Here is a 25,943-nt window from a genome sequence, read left to right on the forward strand (position 1 = left end):
TCACGACTGTTCATCGCACGCGGCGCGGATTGGCTCTTTTGTGTCACGTGGATCCAAGCAACCAACCAGGCCTGAGCGCGGTGGGCGGTTTGGTGAATAGGGAAACTGTCGGCGCAGCGTCCGCAACCTTCAGCCACGTCATCTGCCTGACAAGCTTCACCTCTGACACGCTGATATATGAAACATGAGCCTGAACTGCTCGGTTTTTCTGTCTGATAGAGACATTAAGGGCACCCAGATAGTCTCAATGAACTCTAGATAAGTTTTCATGCTGGGAAATTGACACAGTCACTCAAACCGTTCACGTTATCTGTTGACAGAGCTACTTAAGATCGTTTAACTAAGATTTCAAACCAAGTAAAAGACAGTGAGAATATTATCCATAACAAAACAAACACAATGACATGGCTTTGCAACACCTTTAATAATGTTGATCATGAAGTTACCAGGACATGGCCAGGACGGGGCTGTATGGATTATGTATCGTTGTATTATGTATTGTTTTTATTGAAGCAAACATTTTACATGACATTGCACATACAATTATAGGATATTTTGGAGATAATTTTTTTATACAGAAAGAGGGGGGAAAGGAGAGAGAAGGAGAGAGAGAGAAGGAAGGTTGTATTATTATTACTATTGTTGTTGTTAAACTTTATACGTAGACCCTGAGGAAGAATAGGCAATATGAGGTAGATTGAAATTGAAACAGCCTGAGGCCACTGCCACTGGTGGTTGTAAGAACATGGCACAGTAGTGTGGACAGGATGGCATCAGTGTTGTTGATCCGATGATCTCATAGGTTAAATACAGTTTTTACAGGATGATGTCAAACAGCACTGTAGGCTTGTACGCGTATAGGCTATGGTAAAGAGAAGGAGAGAAGACAGAAAAAAACAAAGAGAGGACAATGTCCGCGCGAGTGCGCGCTTCGAAATTTGCAATCAGCCAGTCTGTCTCGCAGGCCGGCCCACCGGATCGGCTCGTGGACTAATTAAGTGAAGTTGGATAATTTCCCACGGCACACCTGACAATCTCTCACGGCACACCTGACAATCTCTCACGGCACACCGGTTGAAAAACACGGCCTTAGAGTGAATCAATTACCCCGTTATGTACGTGTATGTAGTGTCTGGCTATTGTAATTCTGAAGAAACTACCCAAGGACATAAAAGTGTCATAATGTCATTGATCCGGGAAGTAATAGCACAGGTTGAGCAAATACTGCAATCTTTTTTTTTTTTAAACAATCGGTGGTCTTCAAGACTGCTGCGTATGTTTTAGAGCAATAATCATCACATGTTCTAATATAATATCAAAAACTTTGTGCTCAGCATCTTTTTAGTCATCTTTCAGTGACAGCGCAAACTGCCTGCAGAGGAGACATAAAGACATACACAGCACATGTTATAGATTTAACAGATAATTTTCTGACAGATATGCACCTTGTAATTGCTAAAATCGTTATCTGTGAAAATGATTTCTGCTCACTTGATAATGCCGGGTGTTTGGGGGTCTTTATATAAGCCGTTGTGCAGATAACCTAGAGACCCACTGAAGGACACCATCTTGACTCGCTCTGAATTCTGAATACTCAGAGCCATCTCGTAAAGCTGGGAGAGAAAAGCCATGAAAGTTTAGCCTGTGTTTAATATTCTCCAGATTCATTCAGAGATGGATGTTAGGAAAATGCCTCCTCAGTTTACTTGTCAGGTAAAAAAAATGATAGATTGTTGGCGTCAGTAAAACTACCTGCTGAACGTCTTGAATGGGAGTTAGGTGATCGTCCTCCGAATGAAGGAAGAGCAGAGGGCTCCTCATTTTCTTCAGGCTGTACAATAATGAGAAAACATGCACATTATCATTTGATTTTACTTGGATTTGTACAACATTATAAGCAAAGTGTTTTATATGTAAGCAGAATTTCATTAAAACTCACTTTTCATCATTAGGAAAGGCAATCTTCTTTACTGCCATTTGGTCTGAGAAGAAATACTTCAAGACTGGAAATTGCCAGTAAAACTTCCATCAGAAAGACAGTTAAAGATGTTAAGTATCGGTGCTTCATGGTAAGAGCTGCATTTGATACATACTGAAAATATCATTGTTGAGTTACATTAGTGAGTTTACCCAATCAAATGCATTCTGGTATGCATCATGCTTGAATGTACCCTCAAGGATTACACCATCAAGAACAACACCTGAGAGAAGAGGAGATTGCCACTTTGTCAACAAATATCAGATTGAAAGTGTTGTCATGCTGAGATCTTGAAATCTATTGTAGGTACACACACCTTGCTCCATCAGTTTGACTGCACTGTTGGTGGTCACTCTGCGGAGAGACACAAATGGAAACATCATTTAGTGTCTGTTTTCTCAGTATGGGTTTGGTTTGATTGTTTGTGTTTCCATCTTTCACGGTTTCCTAATGATAGCAGTGATGTATGTAATAGCTCAGGGCCGCTCAAACACTTGATTTATTGTTCTTGTGCTTGAAGTGATATCTTTGCTTCTTTTCTGTGGAAAGTTATTTCCACTATGCTGATTTTTGTTGAAGAAGCTCATAATGATCATCATAATGTCCCTGTATAAACAAACTAGGCAGAATTACTGTTGTGTTGTTTTTTTAGGTACGACATCTGCAATATAATAAGGGAAAATATTGCAGATTGCTTTAACTTTCAAATCTGAAGGGCCTTGTGGATTTTACAGCCCATTAAACACATAAATAACAGTCACTACTATGGGACCAGAGTAGATGTTCCTGCTTTAGTAAAATGCTGTAGATCTGCCCTCTTTCCTTACTGACCCAGTGCCCAAAGAATGTCCCCAGAAGACAACCAGGCTGCTTCCACTGCGTGCTTTCACCCAGTTGTACAGGTAGAGGGCGTCCGTGGTCACACCGGCCTCCGTCGGTTGCCCAGTGGAATCTCCAAACCCTGCCAGAGATCTTCACATGAACTGCTGCACACTGACATATTTCAGAGCTACTCATCACTACCACAAGATGGCAGTCCCTTATAGGAAAACATGCACTAGTGGTTGACCTAAAGATGAACCGCCTCTTTTGACTGTCTTAATAGCAGATTATATTGCAACTGCATCACTCTGCAGCAACCATTACGACATTGGTATATCATGTTCATATGAAAAGGCTATGTGTGATGGAGAAAGTGCTATGTAGCTTAGTAAGTATACATTTGTACCAACCTCTATAGTCCATGACCAGAGCATGGTAACCAAGTGAGCTCAACATCTGTAGACAAAATACACTAATGACCATCAGAACGGCTAGAGAGACATTAGTATATTCATCAGGCCTCCAAAAGATTAATATGCATGTGGGGGCGATCACTCACATTTGCCACTCCCACACGATGACTGGCTGCCCTGTTGTAATGATTTCCAGACGTTAATACTGCCAATACATTGTTGTTTTACCCCCCACATAAAAACACGAATAAAAACATCAAGTTGAATAGAACTTTTTGTTTCTTCAAGGGCCAGATTCAATACACATGCATTATTTATCTCACCTTGTTCCTGTATCCCCATGAAGATATATAAAAATGGGGCTTCCATTGCCTAAAGACTTCTGGTACCATGTCAAGTCTTTCCCTTGAGACTCCTTCCACTGATTTTCAGGGACCGTGTGCCTTGAACACATGAAAACAATTCACCAATTTGAAGCAACCATTGATAATTGGATGATTAAGTAGTCTTCTATCTTAAGGCTTTTATATCCCTACTTGAAAAGCCACTGAAATTCCAAACTTAGCTCATACTTACCAAACACCAAGGGAGATGCCTTCCTCTGATGTCAAGTACATGTTGATGGTGTGATTAAGGGAGAGGTCAGCAGGTCGACTGAGGTCAAGAAAGAAAGGCACTCTGACTGCAAAGAAGAACAGAAGGGAAGTAGAATCTCTTTTATAACTGCAGGACTTGAGGCACTTTGAAATGTTTAGGGAGTTCACTCACTTCTGCGAACATAAACAAGGTGCTTGATTAGGTGGGAGGATATTGTGGGCATGAAAGGCACCAAAATGTAAATAACAAGGGTCACCAATAAGCCTCTTTTCAGCCAAAGCCACCATGGGGACCTGAGAGACAGAAGGAGAGACATAAAAACAACCTGACCATGTGGTTCTCAAAGTGAACCATTAATTTTTCAGGAGGCCTTAAGAAATCTCCAGATGGTCCAGATATAAATACTGTACTGGCAGCTGTTTTTCATTTACAGGGGAGAAAATAAAATGGTACTTAAAAAAAATAACTGTGATACAATATCAATTAATACAGAATATTACCCACTTTTACACTGCCATCAAAGGGCAAGTGTAGAAATATTTAGACATGTAATTGCATCAATAATGAATTCCGATTACATACACAAATAAATATAAACAACAATAATCAAACAACCAATTTTAGGATGATTGTAAAAATTCCCCAAACTTCATAAAACATTCCTGTCTGTCCACTTTTCCTTGGTCAAACTCTCCTTAGAAGTACAATGTTTAAGGAATTCAGTTACTTTCAATGTCTGACACTGCAAAATTTTACTTTCACCCCTTCGTACGTCCTTCCTGTTCACACTCGGTTCATCTAGTTCAACTGCAGAAGTTTTGGGCTGACTCAGCAAAAACACTATGCATCAGGGGAGGAGGAAGCAGGAGAAGAGCAGCAGTGAACTGAATAAATGCTGGAGTGGCGCATAAGCAACCACCTGCAGCTCCAAGCAGACAAAAGCAAGGAGCTGCTGGTGAACTTTAGGAATAAGACCTCCCTGGCAACCATACGAAATGAGAAGCTCCATGGCGGAAAACTGGTGCAACAGACGTGTTAACACTTGGCGTACACAAGACAACAAAGCCTGGGAAAGACTGTGCATGCGGCAGTGAAAGGGCAGAGCTGAATGGAGAGAAAGCTCAAGGTCCCTCTGCATGTCCTGCCAGGCAGTGATTGCTGTGGTTTGATGAGACAGCAGCATTAATATGGCAGACAAGAAGAGGATGAATAAGCTAATCAAGGAGGCGGCTCTGTCACTGGAGTCATTCTTAACTCCCCAGAGGCAAAGGCAGAAAAGAGGATGCTATTCAGACTATTGGCAATTAATGGACAATACATCCCACCCCTTCCATTAGCACTCTAATCAGCTGGAAGAAGCTTTTAACCAGACTGATTTCTTCACATCGCTGAGGGGAATCATACAGGAGGTCATTTCTCTGTTGTCTGTCCAGATTTTCAGTTCATTTCATACAATCTTTTACATTTCCTGATGTTAACACTTGCTATGTGCAATTTGTTTTGCTGCACGCTCACAACAGCTCTGCCCAATTTCATGTCACCCTGTTCATTTTGATCTTACTTTAATTAACTGCCCTTGGAACAATGTTTAGTAATATTGTTACGTATTCTACATATTTACATTCTATTCATAGGGAATAGATGTTCAGATCAGATGGCATATTTACAATATTGAGTGTATTGTCTTTTGAGTGTCGCATCATGTTCTATGTTTGTGTGCCTGATTTTGCTTGTCTTGTCTTGCCCTGCACGTCATGAGAACGGGTCTTGGCAGATGAGGGTCCTGGGGGCTCTCGCCTGGGGCAACACGTCACCCCGTTGACTACATGCCACTCATAGTTTGAGCTCAGCAGTGATCAGCATGAAGCCCTCAGTTGTACAGGCTGCAGGTACCCAGCTAATCTCACACAGGGGGGGGCTGGGCATGATCAGCTGCTGTATGTGTTCAGATTCCTGGCATTGATTTAATTGAATTTATGCTACTCACTGTGTTTCATTCCCCCTCTGGACTCTCTCTTTCCTCACATCTGAAGATGAATCGCCCGGTTCAACGTTCCTCTTCCTCATTTTAAGGGCTCCGTATTAACTGCGACAAACTTCCGGGTTACTTTTTTTTTTGTAAACACAGAGGTTGAAGTACAGGATACTTCACTTTAGACGGGAAGAGGGGTGGGCCAAAAAATGTAAGGTGGGCCGGGATGTATCAAACTAATACAGCAACACAATGACGTGTTCCACCTTAAACACGCTGCTCTGGAATGAACTCCTTATCAAACTTTAACGTATCATACTTCGGACTTTGTATGGCGTCACAATAGATAGATAGACTTTATTGATCCAAAACTGTGAAAAAAATAATATGCTCCCGTGATTATGGCTTAATTTTGATTAAACTAAGTCGTAATTGAAAAAGAAATTATAAATAAATAAACCCAAAGAAAGGATTATTGAATTAAAATACTACAAATTCCCATATTTTCACGTGAATAAAATCTTCCATGATTTCTTCTGATGACAGTGAATGTGTGCTGGTCTCTTCTTCTGCAGCGGTTAGCTCAAAGCTGACAGCATGAGGTTTGAGCACCAGTTATTAGTGTATTTCAATCGCTCATGAAAACATTTTATTTCATCACTTGTATATTATTTTTCACAAAAAAACAAGAAGGCCACAGGTTCTTACAGAAACATTCATTTTCTGTCCTTCCACCCAACCAGGCAGATTACATCAACAACACTCTAAAATGACAGCAGTATTTGAGAGGATAAAGGCCACCAGAGCTACACAAAACACACAGCACCTCTTATAGTATCTCGAACTTCACAGAAACTTCTAGAGGGCAGATTTCACAGTATCTCCCATATTCTGGCCTGGTAAATGACAACTCATAGGACAAAAAGTTATCACCAAAACAAATAAAAGAGGGTGTTGAAGATGACCGCTTTAAGAGCTGCAGGGCTCCGGTGTTATCAGAGATCCAGCAGAGATTGTGCAGCCTGTAGAGGAGCCTCCTGGTAGATGATGGCTCAGATAAACACCAAATGTCACCTAGATATTTACAAAGTAACAGGCAAAATAAATGGTCTTTTCATATGCTTTCACCCACATGATACTACACACACACACAACTATCTATGTGGTTTGAGCAGCAGTTGCTCTGACTGACCTTCCCAGAGCGACAGGCAGAGAGAGACAGTAATGGCTCCTTTGTTTTGGTCCCTGTGTCCTGGTCAACGCCGACCATCTGGCATCTTCCACACTGGCCTGAAACCTTTGGGTTAATCCCACAGCGGACACATTAACATTTTTGAGGCCATTTCAGTGCATTTGAAGTTTTCATCATCTATCTCCCAGTGTCAACTCACCACAAATCGTGTGCTGCCAATAATCAAGTGCGACCAATTATCTTCCTCAAATGGCTCTCCTCCAGCGACGACTAAATTGGCTCGGAAGCGACTAATGACATTCTGTGTGTCAAGGAGCTGATCATCTTCCGGATACTCCTGCCTGAAAATAAGAATGTGGATCTTGTGTGTTGTTTTTGTTTTGTGTAAAATATCTACTGCAATGGTAATAATGGACTGGCATAATCCCATTCTGTCATTCTATATATTTTTCAGACCTGCAACTCATTAGTTTCTGTATCAGGTCCACACTGGCACGGTTGATCATGAGATACTGAGCTTCATTCACCAAGGAGAGGCTTGCGGGGGAGGAAGCTGGAATGGAAATACTACATATTACTCACAATTCCATTTACAAAAGAAGCTGACATTTCTGCAAAATGCAAAAATGCCTGTCAAACAGGAAGGCAGGGTCATAGCCACATAGTCAATATTTATAACAACTGTCACTCTGCAGTGCTGGCATATGACAGACAAGCCCTGGGTAAGGCAATAAGACCTAAGGGGGAAAGGTAAATGCTTATGTAGCCACCTCCACTATGCTTCGCTTTCATGTCTCGGGTAGAATCAGGACTTTGTCGAATCAGACGACAAGGCTGCCCAAGGAACTCTGAAAGCCACGACGCAGCGTTGTCTCCACAGTCGACTGTTTCCACTCTGAGGGGGAAGAGGAGAGGGAGGATTATATTCATGAAGCACCAGGGGAAATCTATAGAATTTGATACCACTGTCTGGGTTTACTATTTGGTGCTACATCTAATCCAAGAATCACTGGGAGAATTGGTTTCGTCTGGGACTCGTATGTGTCAGAAGAGATGAATGTCACCCCGTGCACATTGTTGTTCCACCAAACGATAAAAAAACAAACAATTTAATGTGAAATTCAATGGATCTTTATAAAGTCACCACTTCAAAAATGATTCAACCTTTTGACTGAAGAAGCAGGAGAATGGAACTCTAATATTGAGCTCATATACTGGTTAGAGGAACTTAACTCAAACTTGACGAGTGTGTCTGAGAACATCACAGTTAATTTGCTCATTTAAAGAATTTTGGTTTGAGTGCTGAGCCAACCACACTAAACCCAGTAGAGGAGAAAAACACCTTCAAACTCAACAATTACTTTATAGTATATTTAATAAAACCTGAATAGCCTTCTTTTGTGCAGTACACTTATCACTTTGTCTTTAAAAGCCAGAAAAGATTAGATTAGATTAGATAGATAGAATTAATGGATGACATGGGACCACTGAGACAAACTGTGATTAGTCCAGTGGCACATTCCAGACTCTATATCCTCACACGGATACATATGGAATTATGGGATATGGATTATGCCACATATGACGTCTCACTTTAGTTCTGCACGGTTCCAGCTTTTTGAAAATGCCAACTCACCTGTCGCCACACACTTTACCCTGACATACTTTTTGTCTTGTGTGCACTGGAGTGTAGTTTTCTAAGGGAACTGAAATGGTATCCATCCCTGTAGGGCAAGAAAGAAAGAAAGCTCTACCTCAGAGCATTTTTGGCTGACAATCCACTTGATTGAAATGTATTTTAGAAAAGAGTTGTATTTATTTTCAATGAAATATCTGACCTGATGCCTGCAGCAGTAATTTATTTGAGGGCAGGTGAACTTGTGGACGGATGAGGCATAAACGGGGCTCTCTCTTCTGACTCAGGCACACACCGTTCCCATTCACCACCATCCAGCCTCTGTCATAAAGTAAACCCAAGGATCCCACTGGCCAGCTGTGGACCTGCATGTACAATTGATAAACGTTCTATCGAAATATTGAGAGACAAAATGTCAAGGAGAGGGAGATGGAGACAAGATAAGAGTGAGAGAGAGAGAGAGAGAGAGAGGGAGGGGGGAAAGTTGGAGAGAGCGTTCATACCTCATATGCTCCACATGATTTGATGGGATATATATAGATATTGGTCAAAGTATAAGCTCCTTCATGGCTGCTTGCATCCGTGCTGATATCCCTGTGTCCAAATTGCTTATCTGATACTTCTGTAGGCTTATTGTCATCATTCTCATCTCCTTGATGTATTTTGCTATTTCTGACAGGAGAGTCTTCATTCGAAGCCCGGGACGCTGTGGCTGCTTTTAGCTTCTCCAGTCTAACTTGGTCCACTTTCACTGGTTTCTCTACAAAGCAGTCCACCACAAAGTTTAGAAATTTCTGACAATCCTCGAAGGTTGACATGTAGCCAAAAGACACCCGAACAGATCCAGTCGGCTGTCCATTCACAAGGTCTATGGTGTCTCCGCAGACGTGACCGGCCTTAAAGAGAAAAGACTGTATTCATACAAGCACACTCTGGAATAATCTTAACATTATTCTTGTCCGATTGTCACTCACCTGTAGATTTCTCTTCAGCTGCTGATTGGTGATCCCAAGGAAGAACTGGCAGGCCCCTGTGTTACAGAAGCAACCTGTGCGTACATGAATATTGTACAGACTCGCCATTCTGTCCACCTGGGAGGAAAAGAGATACAGCATTGTTGTAATATTGACCGGTGCTGCAGAGACATGCAGTAATTAAAGTGTTTTGAATGAGTAATAAAATCCATTTAGTGAATGCACCTGAGAGTAGCCAATTATATGTCCATGAGAATCCACGAGGTTGAAGTTAAGTACTGCGCCCTGTGTGCTTGGACTCTCAAACTGGCCTTCGGCATATATCTGAGCCACTGGTTGTGCGTTGCCATGGCAAAGACTTGACAGCAGCATGTAAGCGTAGCGTGCTAAGCCAAATGTGTGTAACTGGATGTTGTGCATTCCCCCTGAAGGGCAAAAACAGAGACATAGGAATGCTGTGAATACTTTTCAGGATCTTTTTATCACTGCAATTAAATAGTGCCTATGTGCCTCTGTGTGTTACCTGTGATCCTGTCCAGAGCTTCAAAACCATGATTTAGAGCGATGATGTCCAAGAAAGAAATGGTGCCATCTTCAAATCTTTGTGAAAAGAAAGATATGTGGAGCAATAAGGATGCAGGAGCAATAAGGCATCAAAGATGTTTCAGAAACTATTTAGTTTTAGTCATGCTGATACCGTGTTTCACCTATCAGAAATATTTGCAGCATGCACATAAAAATCCTCCCCGGAAAGGTAAGCTGCTGCGGTGCCTCCTCCAAAATAAGTCTTTTTTAATATTCCAGCAGCGTTGTTATGGACAATGAGAGCTCCCAGACCTGTGGGGAACCCAAACATCTTGTAGAAGGAGATGGGAATGAAATCAGCAGGGCACTCCTGTAAGTTTAGAGGCGAAGAGCTGACATGAGAGGCTGCATCCAGCAGCACAAACCAGCGGCCCTGGTGGTTACATGCTGGGTAAAGGTGTCTCGCCTGGATGCCTTTCACATAGCTGAGAGGATACTTCTTCCCAGAAAAATTGCTCTGGGCTGGATAACAGAAGAGGTGTGGTGTCTGGCAAGTAACATCTTCACCTTGAGCTATATTCTTTGTCCCGTTTTCCACTTCTTGCTGAGAGACTGGTAGGGTAACCACCCCCAGGCTAGAAGTCAGCCCTCTGATGCCAACAACAGAGGTATGGCTGTCGGTGAGGTAGCTGAAGTGACTCCCTGCTTCGTTATCAGTATGCAGCCTCCAGGGGAAGCTCTCAGCCACTAATTTGAGAGCTGCTGTACAGCCAGAGGTGAAAATCACAGAGTACTCCTCAGGGGTGGCATTAAAATGCTGTAATATCCTGTAAGAAAGTATTGTTCTTTTTACTTATTCAATCCAGCAAAGTACCATGCAAAGTAGATTATAACAGCTGCTGTATCAAATACCTGTATCTGACTCCCTCCACTGTGTCATGTGTCAGTCTGCTGCTGGGGCTACGACTATGAGGGTTTCCTATTGATAAAAATGATAATCAATAATTAAAACACCAATTAAAACAGCATTCAACTCAAATGCAGCAAATGTTAGAGCCCAGGTGAATAAATGTGTCATCCCTATGAAACAGTGCCTTTAGGGCGCAGTGACTTGATTAATAAATTATTTTTCCTCATTAGAACAATTTAATTTGAGCGATAACATTTGCAACGGCCATTAACATGTAATAACTCCAATATTCCCTATGAGAAAAACTGTTTTTAATAAATGTTCATTACAAAATTCCCATTTCGTGATCACATGTCCTTTGCTCTTAATTCTATTTAAGCAATTTCTAAATTTGTGAAGTACATGTGTTCACCACATAGAATCAGAACCATGTTGTTTTAATATACAACTAACATAAATGGGGATGACTGATGACAATAGTAGGTAACATGAGTATTTTCCACCCAGTTTGCAGCATGATCTACATTTTACGCAAAATAATGGCAATTACTCCATATCTGAACATATTTGTTCATTGTAGATACTTACAACGAATTTAAACACTTACAAAACGTTGTGCTAAAGTCAACGGCTCTGCTTTAAAACCAGTTTTGATCAATACTACTTTGTTTCTCTCCCTTTAAATTGTGACCATGTAATTACAGTGTATTCCTATGGGGGGCACTGTATCGGTGTGACAGCGATCATTCCTAAAGTATTTACTTTAGGAAACTTTTATTTATTTATTCATTTTGTGACAGTTACACATGCGACACATCACATGTTGCATATAAAGGTTCGGCCTGTAAAACGGGGACAAATCAAAGGCACTGCATTGGACGATAGAGACCAAAATAGCGCATAACTGTCTCACCGTAGACATTGTTGGACATATCCTGGCAGAAGTCTCTGAGCAGAGACTCGGGGTACAGAGTCGCCGCTGCGTGATCCAGATACGTGATTCCTGTTAACAATGAGAGCAGCCATGTCAGCTGTCAGGAGGACGCACAAATAGTTGTCAGCTTAAAACATGACTCGACACAGAAACATTTCCGGGACGTTACCTTTCATCCTGCTGAACTCTTGCGCGACGGTGGCGTCTAAATCCTGCGCATAACCATAGTGACTCCATAGCTGCTGAAAAGTTTCAAAAGCGCAAAGTTTTTGGAAATCCATAGGGAAGCTTCGGGTAAACATACAGGACCGGTCTGCGATCAAAGAGTCCAGGGTCCACAGCCAGTGATCACTAACCGGCTTTACGGGTTTTTAACGACGCGAAACGATTCAGCTCGCATTCTTTAAACATTTCCAAATGTTTACAAGAAGTTGGGTCTATTGTCTCCTCCCACTCAAAGTTTCTTTCAGTTTTTCAGATTTCAACAGCCTTTAGCCGAATGGATGTTGTACACGGATATTATGCACAACATAATATCCGTTACAAGTCAGACATCAATAAACAATGAGTGGGATTAAGTGAACGATCCGAGGTAAACATTAAGGACTCATTGTGAATAATTGATAGAGCATAAAGTAAATACATGTTAACAAAACTGCAGAGAAGAAGAAAGAAGTCTACTGCCTGAGGTCAATTTGAAGAAACACACTTTGTCATGCACACACATTAAACCCTTACTATGCTGCTATACATGTAGTAAATACTTTATTATACTCATGCAAATGTATTTCCACCTGTGCTGAATGGTGAGCAAACACACAAATACATGGATATATAATTATGATCTAATAACAAAGGTGGGGAAAATGTCAGTAACACTATCATTCATACTATGATGAGGATGAGGATGATGAAGCCATGTGAATTACTCTAACTAACTTGTCTTACATTAATTCAAGACATTTGGTATTTTATGTCTACGTATTTAACGCTTTCAGTAATAGCAGCAGATCACAGTAACAGCTCCCAGTAGTCACTTCACAGTAACCACATTACTCGTGATCCCTGCCTCTCTAATCTTATTGACACACAAGGTACAGGAGGGAGAAATGAGTCAGTATCAGTTTGTTTAAAAACTGCCTGATTTGCTCACAGACTCCAATTGGATAGAAACAGTTTCATATGTTCTTTGATGCAGTGCCAATGATAGCTCTGATACACTGGGTGGCTTTGTTGTGGTACTCATTTCAAGGCCAGCACCAGTATGAGCACCCAAACACACACACAGTAAGCGTTATTGCACTTGTCACTTAATTTTAATCATTCCTTAAAACCTGCTCTTATCCCTGTACAACACACACTTAACCTTTAATAATCCTCATTACGAACTATTAAAAAAACTCCCTAAGAAGACCTACGGCGTCCTCACTTTCCAGGTTTTTGTTTCTTCTTCTATTCTTATCAGGACACAGCGCTCCTTTTATTTTTCAAAATACAACATGGGCGTACTCCCTATGTGACTTGTTATCCTTAACTGTGGAGAAGCCATTACACTTGCTCAGATAGGCGGCCATGTGGCTTACAGCAGCCATCATTGTCTCCGTGCAATGCACTGAACAGTAATTAAATTTGCCACTTACGCTTCGCTGATTCATTTGCTTCACAATTTTGAAACTCAGCCGCGTACATTTTTTCCCTGCAGAAGGGCTGTATTGTATCCAGGATGGCCTCATTACAAGGGGCAGAAGGTTTGGTTGGCTTGGTGTGGGGGAGGGCAGAGACAGGGGAAGGGGTTGAAGCACCCCATGAAGACATTGTGCTTAACATCACTAAATACCTCCAACTCCACATTGTCCTTCCCAGCTCTCAATTAGTCGAGTTCCTTGTACACACGCACCGATTTCATAGGCGCCGGTTTATTCTTTGAGAATATCCGGCCCTGTGCAGGCAGGAAGCTCCCTGAGAATCTAATGATGAACACATCAGTCATGCAGAGCTAAGTAACATCAGTTAACAAAGCTCACTTGTCCTCAGTGCCTCTGTGTGTTTTTGATGGTTCTAAAAAGTTAGATCTACCTCTTGGTGCTCAAAGGAGTGACTCCAACCCCCTCTGTCTATGCTGGACAGTGTCTGGCCGAAGAGCCTCTTTGCCCTGCCCTCAGGCCTCTTCAGCTCGTGGATCTCTGCACGGAGGAACGCCTCTTTCATGGCTCTGACAGGGAGAATTAAGCAAGAGATGTGGGTTCACTTGCCTCGCGTAGGGGCTTATCCTGAGCTAAGCTGAGGGACTAATAGCAAAGCCAGCCTCCGATCCAGCCGGGTGAGGGCACAGGGAGCCATCTGTCCACTCTGTGCAATAACTGACAACAAAGGGGGCCAACACTCAACACGGACCATAAACTAACGAGCTGTGCATTCAGAAGATACCAGCAACAAAGAAGAGGAACAACAACTTTTTTATATGTAAGGTCAGTGCTTCTTACTGGTCATTGTTGTTGGCTTTCTGGCCTTTGGTAACATAACAATTTATCATAACGTGAAGGGTCAGGCTCTTCTGCTGAACTTTCCAAAAGGGAGCAATGTTACAGACAACAATGTTTATTGAGGTCCTGCCAGACAGTCAGCACAGTATTTTCATTTGTAACATAATAAACAAATGAAACGATAATATGCAGCTTTATTTTGATGGATCATTCCTCATCCATCATGTTGAGATCTTATTAAGATATCGTTGATTTGAAGTAAATTAGATTTCACGTTAAATGAGATATGTGATGCATCTCAACTCTTCAATGGAGCATAAACTCTATGCTCCATCAGCCCCTGTGCTTACAGTGTGACGAGTCAGGCCTCATTAATCGTAATTATAATATCACATTAGGAAAACAGTTTTTTGCAATTTAAATCAGTTTGACACAAATTATCAACTTTATATTGTTTTCTATCTAAACTGGAGTGCTGCTGAGGATGAAATCATTATCTTGTCATTACCGCTTTCAATGTGTTCAACATTTTGTTTTGTCCTGTAAGGGGAATATATTTCAAATGAGACCCTTCATGTAATCCACTTAGTTATTGTTCTCTATTTCCCTCAAGGATTAATTCTCTGAAGCACATTTCTGCCTGTCAGAGCTCTGGGAGTTGAGTTAGATTATCTGTGTATCATTGTGCACTCTGTGTCTGCTGTTGTGCACCAGTGTTTTGTTCGGAAGTCTTGAGTGGGCGCTGACATGCTAGAGGTGACACAAATGGGTCAAAGGGGTCTTAGCATTAACTAAACAAATCCCAGCCTATAGGATTAGACTGTGATGTTGCTGTGTGTTCAGTGCATTCAGTTTAACTATAGAATGCTATGCTGTTATCTTCACTTTGTGATGTGTGGACATTTTTTCCCCCCAAAATCAATTAAAGTCCTTCGAAATTCAATTTTTGTGGCAAATTGGTCCACACAAAAAAACGTGTTTCTTTATAGAATAGATTCACTATTTAAATTAAAAACTGTAGATATCTGAACATTTCAAATGTGCTTAATAAGTTTTCATACTTTTAAGTGTTTTGGTTTCCTCTGAGAAAAGGTTTGAGAATTCACTGCCTGGACAATTTATGGCTGTAAACTAATCCTAACACTTGGAAAAGCACAGTTTCGCTTGGCCAGTATCACACTGAAATTGCCATATTTCATTTGGTTGAAAGAGAATCTATATAACTACCACGGGTAAGACGCTGGTGTTTAAGCTACACTAATTTTTGGTCTTTTTTAGGTGTGTGATGGCGGCAGAGAGATCTTTATTTACTGGCTTGTGTGAGTATCTCAGCAAGGTGTCTGGGGGATGTCAAAGGTCCTGTATAATATCTGTTATTGTGTGCTCTCTAAAGGTCTGTAGGGGATTGAAGTGAACATTCTCCTGGACATTCACCTCATTTTAACTCACCAAGGGGGCAGCAAGTAAATAAAAAGACATCACTTGCTTTATGTTGACAGGTTTTTAGAGGAGGTCAGTAGTTCCCACTCCTGATCCTTGAATTCCCAGCACTGCATTTTCCACCTCTCTGTGCCCTCCACCCAGGCCTGATGATCTAATTCCCATGTTTTTGGGAAGTTAAGTTGCGTTCAGTTAAGATCTGATCTGTTTTGATCAACACACCTAATTCAGCTAATCAAGAAAAGGAATCAAGGATCAGGATTGAGAGGAACTCAATCTGTTTATATGCATGTTAAATCCTCTGCAGGCTAAATCTTCTACAGGCGGTAAATCACATCTTCTTTCTAGACGTAAACACCAAAATCAGATTGAATTAAGCAGAAATCAGTAATCAAGGTATTCTCTGCATACATTTCCTCACTTGCTCTAATTCACCAATTAAGCAGCGTGTCACATATATTAAGCCACTGACAGAATACTATTGATTCAATCTGTGTATACGTTTTGCTAGACCATTTAGGTCTAATTGCTGTATAGACAAAATTTAGAGTAGTGTGCATGTAAACACTAACTGGTTTAGATTGTCTTTGCTTTGTATTTGCTCTTAGATCCGAACCAAAAGAAAATATCTATATATATAGCTGAGGAACTTCTAAAAAACATGCAAAATGACCTTTGTCTTATACAGTCTCGTCTGCTGCTCTGCCTCTACCGCACCCACAGACATTTTTTATTTGTTCTGCAAATATAACAAATTGTCCATGCAGCCAGAACAGAACAGAGCAGACATTGTGCGCCGTCAGTGTGATATTAAGAGACAGTCACACAGACACCACGTGATCCTCAGGCCTCAATAATACACAAGTGGCTGCCTTCATATATTATCTTATCCATGGGAGTCACACAAGTTGTATTTATCTGGAACTGAGGACTGAGTCCCATGTGATGATTGCACCTAGTGATAGGCTTATCTGCCTCCAGTCACAGCGACAGCATCAGAAGACAAACAACAATGGTCCACTACTCATCTGAGAGCGAGGAGCACCGTGATTGATTCTGCAAAAGGGAATTCAATTCCGTAAAGTGATAGCTTAAAAAATGACTTTGCTATCTTAGCTGCCTTTTTTTCTTTCACTGTATATTTTCCACTGTTAAGGTAATGATCCACTGCATTCTCAATTAGATGTCTATTTTTCCTCTCCTGCGAAACGGATAAAACAATCATTAGGGACCAAGTTTATGAGGTACATATGTACAGTTTAATGCTGTCCAATACAACCACTGATAAAGCTGTTGACTTTGTGTCAAAAAGGGTATTGATTGAATTCTACTGTGATTTGTGAGATTCAATTGATTGATTGTTTAACCTCTTAAATTGTGTCAGACCCTCGAGTGAGTCCATTATTAGGTTACATTCTAGTGGAGATGCCCAAGAGATCTAGTGGAGTCTCCAAAAATACAAACAAATGGAAAACAAGACAACTTTAGCTGTTATATTTGATCGAATGGTCACTGGCTTTACATGTCTTGTTCCAAACTCTCTGTCACTGTCTCTGGTACTTCTTGCCTCGTTAGGCATCAGGAGTGGTGCATCACATGGTTCCTGCAGCAGAAGCAGTTTGATGGTGATCAATAAAAGCAGGATTTGTGATAAGCACCATATCTGAACTGGCAACAGAAAGCTTGAAACCTATAATACTTGCTACAAAACACTAAAAATGTCTGAATCCATTTTGTCTTTCCCTGCAGAGTGTTGTTGTAAAGCTCGGAAACACAGATGTTGTCTGACAAGGAAGAAATGGCTTCCGACGGGAGCCTGAACGTTACACTGACACTCAGGTTGCTTATGCATGGAAAGGTAACAAGCCTCAAGCTGAGCAGCAACAAATCCCATATGAAACTAGTGGATACAATTTCTTTTGGCCTATTCACACTCATTCAATGCCATGATAACGTTTGAAAATGTGTATTTCTGTGGTTGATAACTTAATACAAGAAAAACTCCTCCATGTCCTTGCTATTCAAATTCTAATTTCCTTTTCTGAATGAAAAATGTTGTATAGAAATAAATTTTGTCGCCACATGCTCAAACCTTATCTCGTTCTTTACAGGAAGTCGGCAGCATTATTGGGAAGGTACATTTATTTTTAAGTCCGTCAGCAGTTTTTCATTCATGCACAGTATAATCTCTGACTTGCTTGTTTTCCTCTTCTTGCAAAAGTAATCACACCTAATATTTTATGTTCTACACAATTCCAGAAAGGGGAAACAGTGAAGAAAATGAGAGAGGAGGTGAGCTCCGTCTCTGAATACCATAATATGATAAACACCTGCATCTATTGTGTTCTGGCCAATCAATTATGTCCAATCACAGAAGGAGAATTTGTGTTTTCAGAGTGGCGCACGTATCAACATATCAGAGGGATCGTCTCCTGAGAGAATAGTTACAATTACGGGACCCACGGAGGGCATCTTCAGAGCTTTCTCCATGATTGCACAGAAGTTTGAAGAGGTATACAACTAAACTCCACTGAAACTGAACACAGACCTTCACTAAAAACACTTAAGAAGAGTTTTAAAAGGCAGACCATGTCTCCATTTAACTCTGAAGGCCTTTGAATGCAGAATTTCTCCAACTCAACTTGAAACAGCGAGCATTGATAAGAAACATATTTTTAACCTCTCCCTCAGGATATTACTGCAGCAATGATAAACAGCAACGTGACAAGCAAGCCACCTGTAACACTGCGCCTGGTTTTCCCAGGGAGCCAGTGTGGGTCACTGATTGGCAAAGGAGGCTCAAAAATCAAGGAGATCAGAGAGGTAGGAACCCTCCATTATTATTCCCCCATTTCTGCCTATTCTGTCACGTAGGAAGTTGTATTTAGACTTCCAAATGGGGACAGAAATCATCCCCCATGTATCAAACATTCCAGTCAGATGTGCATGTTTTTCTGGGTTTTCAAATGTATTTTCTGGGTTTCTGCTAAGTTAACTCCCACTGATTATGCCTGTAAAGATCGGCGAAGGCTGAATACCCTTGCTGAATAGACAATATTTGTGGATGCCTCTTCAAATATTGGAGCACACATTGCTATTTGGCTTGCAGCTGCTCCCTGCATGTCAAAATGTGTTGAGGGTAATTTACGGGTGCTCGAAACAGAATTCCAATTTGGGTCGATGGTGTGCACTTTTCAGCAATAAATAACCTTTGTTTTTCTGTTGTCTGGCAATCCAAGACCACAGGCGCCCAGGTTCAAGTGGCAGGAGACATGTTGCCGGACTCTACAGAGAGAGCTGTCACCATCTCCGGCACTCCACAGGCCATCACTCAGTGTGTAAGACACATCTGCTCTGTCATGATGGAGGTAAGCAGCAGATGATGAGCTCATTCAGAAACTCCAATTTGGAGTCGAGTATGTCGCATTTTGTTTAAGCTGCAGTAGGAAGTAACACATTCAGGATGGCACTTTAGACTCAATCTGTCATGATGTGGCGGCAGCAGATGCAAGTGTGGGTAAACTTTGACCTAGTGTTTGTCATCCTCAGGAACAAAATCTAGATTTAAAACATTTATCATCTTGATCAGTTAATTTGAACTTAATGTGAAGGTAACTATTGCCTATATTGGTACTCACACACGGCTTGGGAGCCCTTGACTTAATCTGAGGTTTACCATCCCTCAGTTTTCAGCCTTGTATCTTGAAATAGTATGGCTTTTCTCCAAATTCTCAATTCTTCTTTTTGATTACCTGCCCAGTCACCACCGAAAGGAGCGACCATCCCGTACCGTCCCAAGGGCGTACCAGCAGGAGCCCATGCAGTACTGGCACAGCAGCAGCAGCAAGTAAGTCGCCATTTTGGAGCTAATTTCCCCCCCAAAAAACACAAAAGCAATTTCATTTCATTTTTCATTTTCCTTTTCATTGTGCGAGGTTGAAAAGAAGAGGTAATCGCCATATATGGCATCTGTTCACTCCAGATTGTCATTTACATTCACAATTTCCCACCACTGTAAAACCACAAATATATCATGACTAAGCCTCGTTCCTCCGTCTGTCCTGAGTTTGGCACGCTCTGCTGTGACCTATCAGACATCTGTTAATGCAATTGGATTTCTGAGCATGGTCGAAGAGGAGGGAAAAAATCAGATGACATTTAGATGAAATTCCATTAAATCTATACACACTGCAGCTATGGAAAGTGGAAGGGCAGTGCTGAGTGGATTTTTCAGAATGCAGTCTGGCCTCCAGAGAAACTTTGTGAAGGTTTTATTTGATTCTTTTTACACCTGGTGCTTTGTGACAAAATTCATTTCTTTTTCAAGTGTTATGATACAGCATGTCTGTGCTGGGGCAGGAAAACAACACATCTCTTTTCCTTTTCCTCCCAGGCTTTTGCACTTCCAGGGCAGTATGCTTTCGCTCATCCAGATGTAAGTGCCCGTGCGTGTGTGTGTGTGTGGATGTTGACATTTGCTCTTAATGACCTGTACTGTTCTCCTGCCCACTCCCCTCCAAGCCACCACTATGCCCTGTGTGAACCCCCACTCAGCTAAGACGTTCAATAACCTTGATCTGTTGACAGCACTAACACTAACAGACTGCAGCAGCATGCTTTCATTGAACTGAATCAGTGGAGATCATAAACTAGCCCGTTCCGATCAATGATGACCTCCTTATAGCCAGAGATGTTACTGTGCTATTTATAGACCAGAAGCCAGAATGCTTTTGAAGGAGACAAATTGCTCCACACTGACACTGTCTGTGATGTTTGTGAATTTAAGATTGGCTCTGTATTGTAGTTGTCAGCTCCTCTGAAATAATCCAGTTTGATTGGTTAGCTCTAACTTCCTTCCTACCCTGCAGTTGACCAAGCTTCACCAGTTGGCTATGCAGCATATCCCCCTCCCTTCCCTTGGGCAGAGCAACCCTACCTTCCCTGGTACGTACCCAAGGCTCCCCAGGGAAGTCCATCTATCCCTCTGTCGTCATTCCTCCACCCATCACACCATCAAAACACTCTTTTGGCCTCAGAGAGGATCAAAGTCGTCTCAGAGCTCATGCAGTCTCTCGCAGGTTGAAACGGTTTGCTATAAGGTGGATTTCTCAGAGAGCAGCGAGCGTGATTTTGAACTGGCATTCCTATCTGCTTTGTACCAGAATAAAGCAGTTTGTAGCCACCGTTCAGTTTTACTATCAGCGTTCTTGACACTTGAGTCTCTGAAATATTTAACGCCCTAAAAGAACGATATGTGACTCAACTGCAGTCAGAAACGAAAAGAGAAAACAAAGCAGAGATCTCTGAGAGGGAAATGTGAGAAATGACAGCAATATTTACACCCTTGTGAATATTTAACCATTTCTCGCTATTTCTCAAAGCTTCCTAAATTCCTCCTCTGCCTGTCCAGTTTTCCTCTCCAAAAAACAAATCTAAAAGCTAAATCCCCATCCTTCACCTCTGCAACGATTCTCCTCCAATTCTAACATTGTCTCGGCCAGACCACCCCTGACCTCAACCACCCCATGTACTCATTACACCACAACTAACTGTGCGCAAACAATGAAAACATTGTGTGTCATGCTGTCACTATTGATAATACCATAAATAATGATTGATTTACTGAGGATGATCTGTAATTGTAATGTAATGATGCATAGCAGTGATGTAGAATACTTCAGATACTGTCTGTGTGTGTGTGCATGCAGAAAGAGCTTGCTATCTATTTTCACATTCTTATTTTAGCAGTGCATACAGTGATAAAGCAGATAAAGTAGGGCAACTTGTCATGCTATAAAAGTGGAAGCCATTAGTGCCTTTGCTTTGTTAGCATTCCTTGTCCTACTTTGCAGGATTGGATGCGTCTGCGCCCACAAGTTCACAAGAGCTGGCGATACCTAATGATGTGAGTGTCACTTTGTTTGTGTGAGTGTGTGAGAGTGTGTGTTTGTGTTCTTGCGGCTCTCACACTCTCACTGGCACCTTCACGCCTCTAACCTTATTAACACGTTCTCAGAGGACAACAGGAAGAAATGGTGCTGTGGAGGTTACACGACATGTTTCGCTGAATGTAATTTATTCATCTTTTTTAGGCTGACACCAGTTTTTGCATAAATCATATGCCTCATTGCGAGTGCTTTTGATCGCTCAAATATTACACATTATCTACAGCACCAAAGAACTTTAATGACAGTAATAACTATGTTTTAAAGTCTCTATAATGCTTTAAACTAGTGGATTGGGTATACTTTTTTAGAGTTATATGCTGTAGTTTGGTTTTATCTGCTCAATCATTTTAGGATGGACAAAGTAATAAAGTCAGTTGTAGGCGAAATGTAAGTCAAAACTGCAAAACCTGATATACTATGAAGCTTCTTAAACGTCTATATATGATTTAACATAACTTGGCTTTACCTCTAATATACCACTAATGTGAAATAATCGAGGAGCAAAGGCTGCAGGATCATAATTACACTGTTGTGACCTTCCATTACTTGTGACCTTTTAATAATAATGTCTTTTATGGATGTAACGCATAATAAAGTTATTTTATACAACAACCAATTTTACTGGCATCATAGGGGCTGGAATCGGTGCTGTTATTTCCACCCTGAAATTACATTTCAGGAACACATGTTTTGTTATTTACATGTTTTCTCTCTCCCCTTTCAAGTTCATCGGCTGCATAATTGGAAGACAAGGCACAAAGATCAATGAGATCCGCCAGGTCTCTGGAGCTCACATCAAAATTGCCAGTGCCATTGATGGCTCAGCCATGCGCCAAGTCACGATCACGGGCTCGCCGACCAGCATCAGCGTAGCCCAGTACCTCATCAACGCCAGGTAAGCCATTACTCAGGGCAACCACGTACCACAGGGCCTCACAACGCAGTGGCTTGTTGATAAGAAAGCCAGAAAATGCTGTAGTATAAGGCCAGACTTACTGTGCCCAGGGTGAGGGTTGGATTTGTTCCAACTCACTGCTCCATTCTCTTGACAGCACAAAATTCCTTATTCTCTGTGCTTTTTAACACATTCCTTCTTTGATTCTTATGTTTTCTCTTTTCTCTCGTCTCCCTCTTTCTTTCTCTCACCACCTTCTCTATCTATGTCCTATCTTAACCCATCGCCTCCTCTTCCTCTTCCTCTTCTTCTTCCTCTTCCTCCTCCTCCTCCCCCTCCCCCATCATCGCCATTCCAGCTTAGAGATGGCTAAATACACCATGCAGGCTGCTTCCTCCGTGACCCCAGTTGACCTCAACCTGAGCTTCTCTCAATCTGCTCCCACTGCCTCCACTGCTACCACTATGGCCGTCCTGGCGGCCGCCAACGCCGCCCCCACCACCATTAATGTCCACTCTCCTTCTACCTTCCCAACCATCCAACACCCACATTACGCCGTCCCCATGTCCAGTCTGCTTGGCATGAAAACTCTCCCTGTTCTGGCCGTCCACCCTGCAGCTGCTTCCAGTCTAACACAAGGTTTAACCCCTTACACTGCAAAAATGCCAAACACCGGCATGAAAAAGGCTGAGCGGCAGAAATTTGCTCCTTATTAATCTTCGCCTGTAAAGTCTAGGCTAGCCACTGGTAAGACTTAATTATTAATACCATGGCCACAGTAATACTTTGATATCACAACACCTCAAACATCATTCTAGTAACAGTTTAACCACAATTGTATATCAGTATAAAAGGTTACTAGAAATGCACTCAGGGAGAAGCTCTGCACCAATTGTGCGACTTTATTGTGTCAGGTTCCGAAGTTATTGACAAAATGACACTGTTGTTGTTATAGCACCACCATCAGGTCGACTAAGATGTAGCACTTTTTGTAGAATGAGCTATGCTCTTTGGCAGCAAATTGTGGTACAACGTTGAGGTATATCTAACTACTAAATTTGGAGCTGACATTCTACATTTTATTGTAATTAATACCTCATTTTGGGACAAATGTAAGGAGGAGGAATGTGGATGTGATGTGAAAAACGTTTTGAGGAAAATTCAAAATGGCAGAAAATGTAGTCAGGCGCAGGCAGATGGCAATTCGTGGAACATGAAACGTGGAATACAGGGAATTTGGTACAAAAACTCACGGTTCAGAAGCTATAATGCATAAAACATTCTTACAAAAACCATCCAAACCACCAGGCTGAACGAAAAATCCCTGCATACAGACAGACTCAGGATCTCTATATGAGTTCAACTGACTTAAACCCTCATGCAAACAACAACAAGAAATACAATAACATCAACATCTTATACGTTTATTGCAAGTCACACTGTATAATAAAATGTTAGGCATGATCAATGTCTACTATATTAAGTCTGATCCACGTCAGGTTGTACAGTGACTGTTTGGTGTTAAGTCCAAGAAAAAATCAATATCTCTTCTGATTAGTTTGTAGTCGTGGGTCATTGCTGTAAAAACAGGCTTTTAAAAGTGTAAGATGACTGACCAGTTTTCTTGATGCCTAATACAAGTTTCTGTGGTATGAGAGGCGATAATACACTCTGAGGTGCTCTGATTTCTGCCGTAATGGACTCAGTGGACAACATCATTCTTTATTATCACTCACATAAAGGCAGTGATTAAGAACCCGGAATAAACAAGCTTTATGTGTCACCACAACCATCAAGCATCATTACATCACAGCATATCCTCTTTAACTAGTAATTAAGACAAACAGCTAAAATATGATCTCAGATGATAACATACACAGATAACTCAGGCTTGTATTAGTAATTTTTCATGTTGAGCAGCTTTCTATGAAGATTTATCCCAAGAGATGTATTTTCCATGATGCAAAAATGCTTAGGTTTGTATGTGTATGAATAGTTTTACAGGCAGTTGTAGTTACACAATACAAACTGGCAGGAGCAGGCAGGTGAAGTTGTTTTGTACAGCAGAATTCAATGCTTGACTTGTCTCTTTAAACCAGGATTGCTCCACTCTCTTGTTTTCCTGTCACATTTCCTCCTTTCCCTCACCAGGCTCTCATCAATGGTAACAGGTTTGGGTGTTCTGTAGGTTCTGATTGGATTATCCGAAAGCCGCATTGGATTCTAGTGGATTTCCCTCTACACAGTAATCCTGTAGCACAGGACTGGCCCGACGCTGTCATTTGTTGTTCAGTTTTTTTGCTGTTTCCTGTTCATTCTGATACCTAAAAGAGTGGAATGCTTCAACTTTTGGTCTCTGAAATTGGTGCTGACAAATGTTTTATTCATGTGTTCCCGATACCCTCAAACAATGCAGATTTGTAATATTTGTTCATGGAATGACTTTGAAATAAATCGACGTTTTTATGAAGACAAATCAGTTGTTTTGTTTGTAATTGTGTCAGAGTCAAATTACTTATGATTATTCTGGTCCCTCAATATATACTCTGAGGATTTATATATTGTTTGCTTTGCACTTCTCATTACTTAAAAGGCTTTGAGTTTTAATTGTACATAAATTAGTTTTTAATTGCTGTGTGCAACCAAACACTCCCACCCTCAAATTTGTCAACAAACTCAGAGGACGTTGAAGTCTGTTAAAAAATAACCTGTAAGTGAACAAACTGCTATTTACCATAGTTCCTAAAAGCTTTAATGTAGTGATTAAATAATTAAGGTCTTATGACTGAATATTATATGCATTTAACAAGACAAATATACCAATGTCCTGTGGTATTTGCTCATTTTCTATACTTATTTATGAGTATTGCCTCTGCCAATGAGGTCATGTCTTCACCCGATTGCTTGTTCATGTATTCGTTACCCAGATTACTAAAGATATTTGCAAAAATTTGCTTTAAGGGTGTTGTGGCGCAGGAAAAAGCCCATTAAAATTTGATGCTGATCTGGCTCCAGACATTTTTGTTCAGTTTACCAGATGATATTGTGTTGTTCTATAATTTTTGGATTTGTTTTCAATGGCAGTTCTCCACTCTCAACTAAAGCAACGACCTATAGATCAGAATAACATCAGATCCATATAGATTTTTGAAAAGGTGCACATTCCAATGACAAATAAAATGAGTTAAGTATCGAACTACGACTAAAGTAATTTATTTCTCCTT

General features: G+C 41.1%; 3 protein-coding genes across 3 annotated transcripts; 1 reads left to right on the top strand and 2 right to left on the bottom strand.

Moving 5' to 3' along the window:
- Positions 1-405: 405 nt before the first annotated feature.
- Positions 406-5,950, bottom strand: LOC143015377 (lysophosphatidylserine lipase ABHD12). The gene is made up of 13 exons (XM_076169342.1): positions 5,798-5,950; positions 3,982-4,103; positions 3,790-3,895; positions 3,537-3,656; positions 3,360-3,390; positions 3,211-3,256; positions 2,810-2,939; positions 2,295-2,332; positions 2,131-2,201; positions 1,940-2,022; positions 1,753-1,831; positions 1,492-1,613; positions 406-1,372 (listed from the first exon to the last, which is right to left on the bottom strand). The coding sequence occupies exons 1-13, from the start codon at positions 5,875-5,877 to the stop codon at positions 1,342-1,344; spliced, it is 1,059 nt and encodes a 352-aa protein (XP_076025457.1). The 5' UTR covers positions 5,878-5,950; the 3' UTR covers positions 406-1,341.
- Positions 5,951-6,492: 542 nt separating this feature from the next.
- Positions 6,493-12,459, bottom strand: mocos (molybdenum cofactor sulfurase). Its single transcript, XM_076169326.1, has 15 exons — positions 12,123-12,459; positions 11,933-12,022; positions 11,022-11,088; positions 10,292-10,936; positions 10,108-10,184; positions 9,810-10,009; positions 9,585-9,701; positions 9,114-9,506; positions 8,813-8,975; positions 8,611-8,698; positions 7,745-7,869; positions 7,431-7,527; positions 7,174-7,315; positions 6,975-7,079; positions 6,493-6,856 (listed from the first exon to the last, which is right to left on the bottom strand). Exons 1-15 carry the CDS (start codon positions 12,253-12,255, stop codon positions 6,752-6,754), a joined length of 2,547 nt encoding a protein of 848 aa, XP_076025441.1. The 5' UTR covers positions 12,256-12,459; the 3' UTR covers positions 6,493-6,751.
- Positions 12,460-17,674: 5,215 nt separating this feature from the next.
- Positions 17,675-24,907, top strand: LOC143015355 (poly(rC)-binding protein 3). The gene is made up of 12 exons (XM_076169315.1): positions 17,675-17,734; positions 17,988-18,011; positions 18,136-18,168; positions 18,272-18,388; positions 18,568-18,699; positions 19,116-19,244; positions 19,637-19,723; positions 20,270-20,311; positions 20,745-20,820; positions 21,729-21,781; positions 22,550-22,719; positions 24,871-24,907. Exons 1-12 carry the CDS (start codon positions 17,675-17,677, stop codon positions 24,905-24,907), a joined length of 960 nt encoding a protein of 319 aa, XP_076025430.1.
- The last annotated feature ends 1,036 nt before the right edge of the window (positions 24,908-25,943 follow it).

The sequence above is a fragment of the Genypterus blacodes genome, unplaced genomic scaffold (genome assembly GCF_046128005.1).
Source record: "Genypterus blacodes isolate CSIRO-AG114 ecotype Tasmania unplaced genomic scaffold, CSIRO-AGI_Gbla_v1 ptg000195l_1, whole genome shotgun sequence".
In the NCBI taxonomy this organism is placed as follows: domain Eukaryota; kingdom Metazoa; phylum Chordata; class Actinopteri; order Ophidiiformes; family Ophidiidae; genus Genypterus; species Genypterus blacodes.

Excerpts from the sequence above, each read along its gene's own strand:
- LOC143015377 (XM_076169342.1), bottom strand. The coding sequence starts at position 5,877 with ATGAGGAAGAGGAACGTTGAACCGGGCGATTCATCTTCAGATGTGAGG. Across the intron at positions 3,896-3,981 it reads CCTTGTTTATGTTCGCAGAA|TCAGAGTGCCTTTCTTTCTT; the intron begins GTGAGTGAACTC and ends TCTTCTTTGCAG. Across the intron at positions 3,257-3,359 it reads ATCGTGTGGGAGTGGCAAAT|ATGTTGAGCTCACTTGGTTA; the intron begins GTGAGTGATCGC and ends TTTTGTCTACAG.
- mocos (XM_076169326.1), bottom strand. The coding sequence starts at position 12,255 with ATGTTTACCCGAAGCTTCCCTATGGATTTCCAAAAACTTTGCGCTTTT. Across the intron at positions 12,023-12,122 it reads AGAGTTCAGCAGGATGAAAG|GAATCACGTATCTGGATCAC; the intron begins GTAACGTCCCGG and ends CATTGTTAACAG. Across the intron at positions 7,870-8,610 it reads GGTAAAGTGTGTGGCGACAG|AGTGGAAACAGTCGACTGTG; the intron begins GTGAGTTGGCAT and ends CTTCCCCCTCAG.
- LOC143015355 (XM_076169315.1), top strand. The coding sequence starts at position 17,675 with ATGGCTTCCGACGGGAGCCTGAACGTTACACTGACACTCAGGTTGCTT. Across the intron at positions 18,012-18,135 it reads TCGGCAGCATTATTGGGAAG|AAAGGGGAAACAGTGAAGAA; the intron begins GTACATTTATTT and ends ACACAATTCCAG. Across the intron at positions 20,312-20,744 it reads ATGCTTTCGCTCATCCAGAT|TTGACCAAGCTTCACCAGTT; the intron begins GTAAGTGCCCGT and ends CCTACCCTGCAG.